At 39.6% G+C, this 11,605-nt stretch overlaps 1 protein-coding gene across 3 annotated transcripts in view; it reads left to right on the plus strand.

Moving 5' to 3' along the window:
• Window positions 1–11,295, plus strand: part of kif26ab (kinesin family member 26Ab) — a 108,169-nt gene extending 96,874 nt beyond the window's left edge. For all 3 annotated transcript variants that reach the window (XM_048191770.1, XM_048191771.1, XM_048191772.1), the window contains 6 exons: window positions 1,235–1,394; window positions 2,065–2,227; window positions 2,721–6,039; window positions 6,500–6,690; window positions 8,490–8,640; window positions 8,772–11,295. In XM_048191770.1, coding sequence (XP_048047727.1) covers window positions 1,235–1,394; window positions 2,065–2,227; window positions 2,721–6,039; window positions 6,500–6,690; window positions 8,490–8,640; window positions 8,772–8,950 — 4,163 coding nt within the window. In that variant the 3' untranslated portion in view covers window positions 8,951–11,295. The remainder of the gene's footprint in view (window positions 1–1,234; window positions 1,395–2,064; window positions 2,228–2,720; window positions 6,040–6,499; window positions 6,691–8,489; window positions 8,641–8,771) is intronic.
• The last annotated feature ends 310 nt before the right edge of the window (window positions 11,296–11,605 follow it).

The following is an 11,605-nucleotide window of genomic DNA, read 5'->3' on the forward strand; positions in this document are numbered from 1 at the left end:
TTGCTAGACATAGCTGAGGATATAATCACTGGAACAGTACCTCATCCGTACAGCACTCAAATGGGCATGCATTTAACCTTTTGTTACTCTAAGTGTATATCAATGGTCTGTTATCATATGGTCGTGATGAAATATATAAGTATCATCGGCATAGCAGTGGAAACTAATTCCATGTTTTCTTATAATGTTACCAAGTGGCAACATATATATTGAAAATAGCAGAGGGCCTAACACAGATCCTTGTGGCACTCCATAATTTAAATCTTAGATTTATCCCTGTTTAAATAAACAAAATGGTAACAGTCTGATAGGTACAATCTAAACCACCTTAATGCCTGTCCCTGAATATCAATGTAATATTGTAGTTGATCTAAGAGTATATTATGATCTATAGTGTCGAACGCAGCTGTTATATTCATAGGGCAAAGAAAGAGTAGACAGCACATCACAGAAACTCACATGTGTATTTATGTCTCATATTGTGCATATTATGAATATAGGTGTTTATCTAGGCCAGCTTGATCTGTCTTTGAATCATAGTGGGCTGTTTAACTTACTCATGAATAAATCACACACAGTCTTGTCAGCCGCAGGTCTTCTCTGGGGGTGTTTATTAATATGTCTGTGCATTTGCCACTCCTCACTTTGCCTGACACTACCTCAGTGTGGGAGTGTCATCAGCGTGGTATAACCGCACTGGCAGCATCTCAAACTGTCAGTGAAATCGGTAATGAGTGGGGTTGATAATGTATTTTTATCTTCCATTACAAGGATGGTTAAGCTGGCATTTTTACCGAATGAGATATCACCCTCTCAAGTAAATCTGTGCTTTATTATTTAGAATAATTTATTTTATTCAGCCAAGTTCGCTTTGTTTGCAACCATTAAACTTTGGAAACTCCATAATGTAAGTAGTTTATTTGCATAATGAACTAAGTGTCATTTACTCTTTGATTTGTTTTGATTATTGGCTTTTATCTCTCTAAAAGTTCATAACCACTATAGTGTTTCCATGATTTTGTTATATTAGCATATACAAAAGATGTCAGCATGAATGTTAACAGATGTTAATGAATGTGAATTGCTAGATCAAAGCAGAGCTGATGTAAATTTACCTGAAATTCCTGTATGATTTGTAGAAGGACAGTATGTTTGCATGGGTTGTGGCGTGAGACCCTAGGGATCACCTCTCATTTTCTCTCTCTCTTTTTTTTCTTCCTTTTTTTCTCTCCAGTGTCTGGTGGTAGGAGCAGATTACATCTGATTGACTTGGGAAGCTGTGAGAAGGTGCTTTGTAAGAGCAGGGATGCAGGAGGAGGTCTGTGTCTGTCTCTCACTGCATTAGGAAATGTCATACTGGCTTTGGCCAATGGAGCTAAACACGTTCCGTACAGGTAAGAAAATGTAAATCTTATAAGATATTGAAATGGGTCCTGTTGCTCAAAATGTGTAGATATGGTGCTAGCACCTTTAGTATAAATATTTCTACTACTAGTCAATATTGACAATTGACTTGCATAACTTCCAAGTGGAATATGGTATAAAATATAAAGTATAAAATATAACGCAAATATGGCCATTAGCAGAATGTACATGATAATTCTGAATATGTACCTGAGATTTATTGCGTCTCCATAGAAGATGTAAAACTGAAGCATTTGAGCCAGCAACAAGCTTGTACCTGTGATCTTTGTGTTGACAGGTTTATTGTTTGACTGATGCACTGCTGTTTATCTGTATTTTGCAGAGATCATAGATGATGAGCTCATAGATCATGCATCTTTTTTGGAAATGGTTAAAAAACTGATATCTTTATAGGATCACATGAGCCTTATTTCTCACCTTTCTAAAAACCTATGCACATTTGGAAGAACTGCAATATAGACATTTTTGTAGCATTTGATTAATATCATGGCCGAAGTGTATATTGAACCTTTCGATGGTTCTGCACTTTCAGAGAACATTTAACAGCCAGGCTCCTTTGGTATTTGAGTAAACAGCACACTTTCTGCTGACAATCTATCAACCTGTGTTTATGCTGACAATGAAAATGTATTTTTCTAGGGATAGCAAGCTCACAATGTTACTGCGAGATTCCCTGGGGAACATCAACTGTAGGACAACCATGATTGCTCACATCTCTGACTCCCCTGCCAATTATGCAGAGTCTCTTACCACCATTCAGCTGGCCTCCCGAATCCATCGTATGAGGAAAAAGAAATCAAAGGTATCTTTTTTGAACTAGAATTCAAGAACTGAGTAGAATTCAAGAATACTTAAAATAATAATCGGATATTGTATTTAGAAGGTCAGTGCTGATTTCAATCTTTTATCCCAAATAAAGTGAACTTTTTAGAGATGACATAGAATAGAAATGTGTTTTGTGCATATTAACAGCAACAGTGATTTAGATTATATTTAAGTATCATAAGTTTCAATGTCATGGGACATAGAAAAAGTCACATGATGTATTGAAGTTGAGGTAGTCCTGCAAAAGCTAGTCCTGGTTTTAAAAACTCTTTACTATATAATTAAGCATAATTAAGTCATATATTGTTGTCTTGACATTTGTATAACCCTCAGAGTACAGTCAATGCATCAGCTACTTAGACATAACAAAATGTGTTCATGCATAAGTTTTGACAAGGTTACAACAATACCATTACATCAGAGTTCCAGAGTTATTTTTTTAAATGTTATTTTGGTGTTTTTTTGTCAAGTATGCATCGAGTTCTTCTGGAGGGGAGAGTTCCTGCGATGAGGGAAGGATCCGTCGACCACCACATTTGCGGCCTTTCCATCCCCGGACTGTGGCCCTTGACCCAGATCTTCCATCATTCCTCAGTGATCCTGACTATTCTTCAAGCAGCGAGCAATCATGCGACACTGTAATTTATGTTGGCCCTGGTGGTGCTGCCATCTCTGATCGAGAGCTCAGTGACAATGAAGGACCCCCAGCCTTTGTTCCTATCATCCCTTCTCTTAACCGTAAGCAACGAGGGAAAGAAGGGCCAGTTGATCATGATCACTTCAAATGTAACACCTTTGCTGAGCTTCAGGAGCGATTAGAATGTATTGATGGTAGTGAGGAACCTACAGCCTTTGTTGGAGAATCTGGAGAAAATTCTGCAAGTCCTAAAATGGACCGCAGTGCAGCCAAGTTGAAAGAAGACTCTAGTTGCATTTCAGTTTCTCCCAAGACTCCTACCAAAGCACTATCATCAACACAGGACAGCATATCCAAAAAGTCAATTTCTGTGGCCAATAAACTGCCCAGCAGTCCAAAACACAAATCCAAATTGGAACATTCGAAATTGCAAAGTGCCACATCAGACAAAGATCTCAGAGACATGTCTGAGACTGTGTGTAGGACACGTGCAGATGGTGAAAAGGTGCAAATAGATACTGGATTCCTATGCACACCAGGAAAACAAAGTAAACCAATAGTTTCCCAAAACTCAGAGCCTGTGGTTAGGGAAAAGGTTTTTTCCAATAAAAAGTTACCCAAGCCTGCTCCCCCACCACCACAACAAAGAGACTATGGCAGGGTAAGTAGTGAAACTGAAGAAAAGTCTGCCACGAGGATACCACCAATTGGGATGAGCCATCAAAAAAGAGGTGATTCAAATGGGAACTCACCTGTCAAAGTCCATCACCTCAATCCCAGGACTCCTGGGGAACTGAGGTCCAATCTTAGGGAGAGGTGCATGGAGAAGGACATATTGAGGACAACTGTAACTCTCAAACAGCCAGTAGAACTAAACGGAGAGGATGAGCTTGTATTCACTCTTGTGGAAGAGTTATCAATTGGCAGTATTGTGGACAATGGGAGGCCCTCCAGTATTGTGAGTTTCAATAGTGATTGCTCATTACAGGCCCTTGCCTCAGGATCACGACCAGTAAGCATCATTAGTAGCATCAATGATGAGTTTGATGCCTATACATGCAGTGTTGGTACCTCTGAGGCAAACATTAAAATGGTGGCTCCATTACAGGAGAAAACATTTGCTTCGCTCGGCAGCCGTGGTTCTTCTATCACTTCATGGCTCAGCGAAGTAAGTGTCTGTACTCTGGAGAGTGAAGGTGCCCAATCAGCAGATGTCTTTTTCCCTCAAGGTACTCATACTGGTCTAGATAGCAGTTTCTACCTTGATTCTTTAAACATGTTCCAAAGCAGCCCTCAAAAGGAACCCAAGAACTCTTTGAATGATAGTGGCTGTAGCTTCTCAGATTTGGACAGTGACAGTGCTATATCAAGCAAACTCTCTCTTAGCAACTGCCCATCTTCTCCAGAGGCCCCACAATCATCTGCCAAAAATTTGCCTAAACTCGCAAAGGCAAATACCATTCATTTAGCCGATCCCAAGTCCTTTCAAGATTCCCAAGTTGTCCAATGTAGTCTTTCCAGGAAATTAAAACCTACCTCATCTATAGCCCAGAGTAGCAGTATCAGTGGAAGCAGCTCCAGTAGCAACTGGAGGCGTGAACCACCTAGGCAAGACTGCATACCAGATCCATGGCACCGAGTAGATAGCTCATTGGAGTCTTCTACAACTTCTAATTCAGGTTCTTCGTCCAGACTGGTAAAAAATGGAATGAGTGGAATTCCTGCAAGAAAAGCAGGCACAAGCAGCAGTGTGCCTCGAATGCCCAAAACACTAGGGTCAAACCCATCCCAAAGGGTGGTGGATGGATGTGAAAAAAACATCAACAACAGGAAAATGGAGTCCCCGAGCAAGATGCCACAGCTCAGACGAGGTGCAACAACGCTTGGGACAGTTCCAGTCATCCATACGTCCATTGATGTCAAGCTTGCACAAGATATTAGTTCCTCAACAAGCAGTTTGAAGTTCTCCTCTTTAGGAAAAAATGGAAAAGCAAGCAAGCAAGAAGAGAGTATGTCAAAACCTGGGAATGTATCGCCACCTCCTCCTCCAGTTCGCAAATCCAGTTTGGATCAAAAGAATCGAATCCTGTTTCCCTCAAGTGCCTTAAAGTCTGCTTATGATGCAGGAAAGTCTTTAGCACCAAGGGCTACAGGTTTAGAGGATGACAGTGATATTTGCTCTAGGGGTGATTCAAATAGTTTAAGAGCATCTAACTTAAAGTCAGAACATAGTTTGATAAAAGCAACCTCCAGTCTCAAAGCTAGAGGAGCTAGAGGTGATACAGGACAGCTTTATGGGAGCCAGATATCTCTAGAAAGATGTGACAGTTTATCGTCTTTGGGCTCTAAACCTGCTCTTAGTCGAGAGAACAGTGGTGCTAGTCTCAATAGCAAGTCAAGCAAGTCTGTCAGTAGATTTGGATCACCTGTTTCCACCTCTTCCCCAATTGCTACCTCTCCTCCTCCTTGTATAAACCCAGTAGGCACTGTAAAAAATGGAATTGTGAAAGGCAGCCTTAATGCAAGACCAATACCTGTCAATACCAACAAAGCTCGTACTTTATCTGCAAACAACTCCAAAGCCCTTAGCTCATCCACTAAGTCTCTTCTGGCACCTGCAACAAGGAATGCCAACCTTCCACCTTCAGGAAAGACTGCGTTACCTCGAGCAACAGTAGGAGGCAATGGTAAATCCACAAGAGGAACTATAATGGGTACCAAACAAGCAATGCGGGCAGCAAACAGTCGCGTTAGTGAGTTAGCATTGGCCAACACTTCTGGGAAACATACAAGGGGCTCAGGTGATTCAGACAGTGGCAATGACAGTGGAGTGAACCTCAATGATGACAAGCATACCCCAATCCCCATTCTTCCATCTCCATATAGTAAGATCACAGCCCCCAGAAGACCTCAGCGCTACAGCAGTGGGCATGGAAGTGATAACAGTAGTGTGTTAAGTGGGGAGTTGCCTCCTGCCATGGGACGAACTGCACTTTTCTACCACAGTGGAGGGAGCAGTGGATATGAAAGCATGATCCGTGACAGTGAAGCTACTGGTAGTGCTTCATCAGCCCATGACTCTATGAGTGAGAGTGGGATGTCCTCCTCTGGTCGCACAAGGAGCTCCAAAGCACCCAAGAAGAGGTCAAATGGTAAGTAGCATCTCTTGTTGTCTATGAAGACATCAAGCCTTTGATAAGGTTATATTGCTTTTGCACTTTTTATATATGCCTTTATTCATGAATTGTGCTATACTGAAGTTCACACTGAACACAACTCTGGCTAATCTGGCTATGAAATAGTGACATTTTATTACAGTTTTTATTACAGTTTTATTGTATAAATACAATGCATCTGCTCATCAGATGCAATTTAGTCAGGAGGTTTGAATCTCCATCCAGCCTACATCATCAAAAGCATACAAATAACTAATCTTAGTTAGAACATCTTAGTATTCCTCACTATATTTGTAAAGCTTTGGTATACAATCTGTACTTTATTTGTCATTTGTAATTACTCTTTTTTTCTCCTTTACTTTTATAATTTTTCTATGTCCCAATTACATTTTAACTTTTCTGTCTCACATATTTACTTTGTCTCTCCATGGACCAGGCCTCCAGAGGCGGCGTCTCATCCCAGCTCCCTTACCGGACACCTCTTCCCTGGGGAAGTCTGGGACCACGGGCCAGTGGGTGGACCTTCCCCCTATGTCCGGACCACTGAAAGAGCCTTTTGAGATCAAAGTGTATGAAATTGATGATGTGGAGCGGCTTCAGCGTCGAAGACAGGAAAAGACAGAAGAGGTTAGAATGAGTTTTATGGATGTTTTTCTAGAAACTGAGATCCGGTTCAATGCATTTATATTTAATTTGTAGTCTTTTCTCATGGGAATGTAAAATATGTGAGATATGCTTTTACATCTTTAAGAGGAAAGTTACAATATAAATTGATGAATAACTATGTATTATATGTTTGGACAGTGGATAGTGCATAACGCAAGTAGCCTCCCAAAGACTGCTTTGATCTAGGTTGTGTCAGAGCAATATTGAATTACACTGAATACATTGACGAATGGCTCTTTGCTTCTTATTAAAAGCATAATTATAATGTTAGGCCATATCCCTCTCTATCTATGATAGTAAAAGATTGCATCTGAAGAGGAAAAACTTTTTTTTTTTAAGGGAAAAATGGTTACATTTAAAACACTGGAGTGATGAAAAGCAGTTAACAATCGGGAATTAATTGGTTTGGGGGTAAAACTGCAGGAGTGAAAATCTGCAGTAAAAGAATATGTTATCGTTTTTATCATTAATTCAGCAGGGTGAAGTTCTCAAATAGCTTCAAGACGATATTCCTCAATTTATCTGTCAGTGTTTTTAAGGTCACTTGGTATTGCAATGGAATCATGTGCCGAATCATGTGCCTTCTATAGCATTAGAGCACAGGGGTATTATAGTATTGCATGTATTTTGTGTATCTCCACATAGATTCTTACATTAGGGGCTTTTGCACTGGGTAGTTCTAAGAATTTAGTTCTAGGAACTAGCCACCAGGGTGGTTACCCAAGAACTAATAGTTCCCCTAGGGCCGTTTTCCTGGTTGCATTCGAACCTCCAGTAGGAACTATGAAGTGACGTAAGCTGCACTTGTTGTTGTGACCTTTATTTTGACGGTGCTGAAAACAGCAGAACCTGAGCACACAGCGCTCACATTCTCCGTTAGTTTTCGATCTGTTTAACAGCCTGTCTAATATGATATTAGATAGAACTATTATACAAAGAAAGACAGTATATGAAAAAGTAGCATTTGCTGTGCGGTTGATGTCCATTGTCATTAGCTGAGCAGAAATACAAAATCATGTTCCGCTTGATCCCCTCAAATTGTGTAGGATTTTCTCCCGACTCGAGTGGTCCATCTATCATTGTTTTCCATGTTTGTAGACTTAGGTTGTGGACTAAATATATAGACTATAAACTGTGTGTACGCGACTTTTTTAAAAATGGCGAGTGCCAGTGTTTCGCTGCTTTCGGCCAATCAGCGTACACTTACTTTACTGGTAGTTCCTATAGTTCTGGGTTAGACCCTACTCTGAAGAAGAAGCTAATTTAGTTCCCCCAAAAGGAGTTCCTAGAAGTAAAATCGTTCCTAGTTCCTGCGGTGCGAACACGGCAAAATACGGGTACTTCTGACAGTAGTTCTAGGAACTATGAAAATTCTTTTCCTCTTTGCTCAAACAGTCAGTTCAGGGTGTTGAGAAGGTATATTAATTAATTGACATGAATGTGGTTTGATTGTATAAGTGAACCAGAATGTAACGCGAGGAAGCTTGTATTCTTCTATTACAATGCCTGAAAAGAATCACAGTAGTGATTCTGTATCCTATGGTTCTTTTGTGCAGCAAATGTCATGGTCAAGGAAAGATTAAAGTAATTTTAAGGAATCAGAATTGTACTACTTTTTTTTCTCTCTCAATCAATCCTGACAACACACTGAAGTGCAGTCTCACTCGATAAGCCCAAAATGATTTTACCTCTTTCTTACAGTCAAAAGTTTGTGGCTTGGAACTGTTATTTTAACCATCCTGTCCATCTTCTGTCCACAGGGCCTGATGTATTTTAACACTAAATTGAAGGTTCTTGAGAAACGACAGCAGCAAATCAGAGATCTCAGAGCCAAGCATAAGTTTCTGAAAGAAGAGCTGGAGGACACCAAGTCTAGACTAATGATGGATCCCAGCAAGTGGATAGGAGAGTGTAAGTATTATATCTTTACGCTAGTTTTGAACTTGTGAGCTGGCAGTGCTTCTAATAGACAGAGTAAAAAGTTCATGCTAAATACTTCCAGTCCATTTCTTGACATAACCGTGTTCTGGTTTGTTTCACAGTTGAGGTGGATCAGGATTTGGATCAGGAGTCGCAGGAGTACTTCGAGGCATTGGAGCAAGCTACGGCCGAACTGGAATACTGCGTCAACCTATGCAAGTCTCGCGTCATGATGGTGACCTGCTTCGATATTCGAGTAGCATCAGACGTGCAAGAAGGACCGCGAGAGGTTGAGGTTTAAGAACGTGATGTGGTGATCGATGGACAACGAGAACGAGATGGAGGAAGACAGGACCCTGGATGTCTGAAAGAAAGGATAATGAAATGTAGCAGCCGGTCCAGCGATTCCAAGAAAACTCATGGATCAAAGATGATCTTAATAATAGAATGGAAAATGGAATTCTGCATGAAGTAGGAACTTATTATCTTCTGGAGAAGACAAAACTGTTCTGGTTATATGCAGTGCCTCATAACAAACATGGAATAGACTTACTCAAATGGAAAGCCAACATGCTTTGATGCGTTTGACGCATTTCCTTACCCAAGGAAAGAGAAGAATCATTCTCACTTACCGAAGAGTTATTCAACCACACCACAAAGTGCCTTTTTCATATGACTGTTTTGTACATTTGTTGTCAATCATTATTTTTTCTACTGGTGCTAGTGCTATGACCAGCATACCCAAGCCGAACCATTTTTTTTTTTATTGCATTGTATAGTGTATTTATATGAACATACAGTGTGTGAAATATGATTTTGGGTGCGGAAGGAGAGCAATAAGCTGAACTTCCATGCTTTGCCTTTGCCTCCTCTGAACTATCACCTCTGTCAGCATATTGTTATTAAACCTTTCGAGCCTTATGTTGTATTTGTAGTTACTGTCGGAGTGTTTTTCTATCGTTCAAAGGTCTTTTTAAGTCTTTTTAAGGAACACAGTATCACTCAGCAATGGACAGTCATATGTGATGCAAGCCAGTTTTCATAAAAGTGTTTGGTTGCCTTGATTCCAAACTTTCCAAACTGGACTGAAAATGGATGCATATCTACTTTTAACATATTTATTTCCCAGATAATCGTATAGGTGATTTGAATTGGTACTAAGTTTGCTCAGCCATGTTGAATGTACATTAAAACATTTTAATGAACAGCACAAAAATTCCCAAGAATGTAAAATCTCAAGCATTGTTATTGGTTCTTATCACATAAATACATGCAAGTCAGTGTCATTGTTATGCCTGCGATGGATGTGTGTTGCTAGAGGTGCAATCTATTAAAATGCAGATTGGCCTCTTGTTCTTGTTTACTTTAAATAGACACTTTGGCAAAGGGCATTCATCAGTGTAACCTGACATGTCTAGCTCAGCCTTTCTCTGTGGACACACCGTGTGCTGCATTAAAAGAGCTGTGGCTGTGATTAAAGAGGGGTGAGGTGACATTTGTGCGGTACAGGAAGGACTCTTTTTCACATGCTTTCAGACAACAGCATCCTAAAAGTAACCATAAAAATATCTGATGAGATTTTAAACACTGTGGCCCGCTCAATGGCATATTTGATGCTATTAATACACCTTTTTTATAGACTTTTGATCCTGTCATAAAAATATTGACAGTCCATCCCTGTTGAAAAAACAGCATATGCTGGTTAGGTACGTTTTGAAGCATGGCAGCTGGTTTGAGCTGGTTTAAGCTGGTCCTAAGCTGGTCATGAGCTGGTTTAAACTGGTCCTGAGCTGGAGCTAGTTGCTTAGGACCAGTTTAGGTCCAACACTTGACCAGCATAAACCAGCTCAAACCAGCTGCCATGATTCAAAACATACCTAACCAGCATATGCTGTTTTTTTTTTCAACAGGGATGTCCTCAAACATTATTAAAGTCCAGTTTATGATGAATTCCAGGTTTTTTTAACTACACTGTGGATGTATATCCAAGCCTTAGTCCTATGCATCCATGTAATCATGGTCTTGAACAACCAACCTCAGCAACTGCAACAGGAAGCATTTAGCACAAATGACTGTCTCAACGGCTAGCCTTCACGTGATCTATTATCGATATTTTCAGCGCTCATTGTGCTGTTTAATAACTGCTGTAAAAGACCACCTGCATTTCTCTGATGTCAAAGACGCCAGAATTTCGCTGGTGAAAGTGTTTTAACATGTAGCTGCCAGAATGACTTTCCTGTTACTTGTCTATCAAAGGCTGTGAATGACCTTTAGATCTCATTCGACATTTAAGAAAATCAAAACCTTTTCTTGGATTTATTTACCTTTATAAACACTCTCAGGCCCTTTTTCAAGATGCTGCATGAGATTTGTATTTTTTTCTAGACTTCATTCTTCATCTTTGATTTTTGTAATGATTATGCTGGCATTCACTATACTTTATGAACATGGATTTAACTGACACCAAACTGAAACTTTTTTTCTTCTTTTGAATGAAAGCTGACAATGTATGTTGTGTCATGTTTCATATCAAATCATATTTTCTAACTTTGGTTTTGTAAAGAATTTTCTGACCCTCTGTATAAATGTATTATATGGCAGCTTGGGATAACACTGTTTTTCTTGTGAATAAAAATGTCCTTCTTATCTGTCTTGGTCTGTCAATTTCTTTTAAAAAATGTATGTGTCAGGAATATTTATTTCATCATTTAGGTGTTTCTTTTTTAGTGTTTCTTAAGTAGAAACTTGATTACAGTCTCAATTGTAGATTTTCTAAAGAAAACATTAAGAAACTCACCAAAACTTGTTGCCTGGACATTGCAATGCAGTTGTTAAAGTGTTCTGGGTGTTTTTAATGCATTGCTATGTGGCTGCTATGGTTTTTGAATAATAACCCATATTTTAACCCATATTTAGTTTTTGATAAAAATCAATATTAATAAGTTTAGTAATATTA

Source organism: Megalobrama amblycephala, linkage group LG5 (genome assembly GCF_018812025.1).
Source record: "Megalobrama amblycephala isolate DHTTF-2021 linkage group LG5, ASM1881202v1, whole genome shotgun sequence".
Classification (NCBI taxonomy): domain Eukaryota; kingdom Metazoa; phylum Chordata; class Actinopteri; order Cypriniformes; family Xenocyprididae; genus Megalobrama; species Megalobrama amblycephala.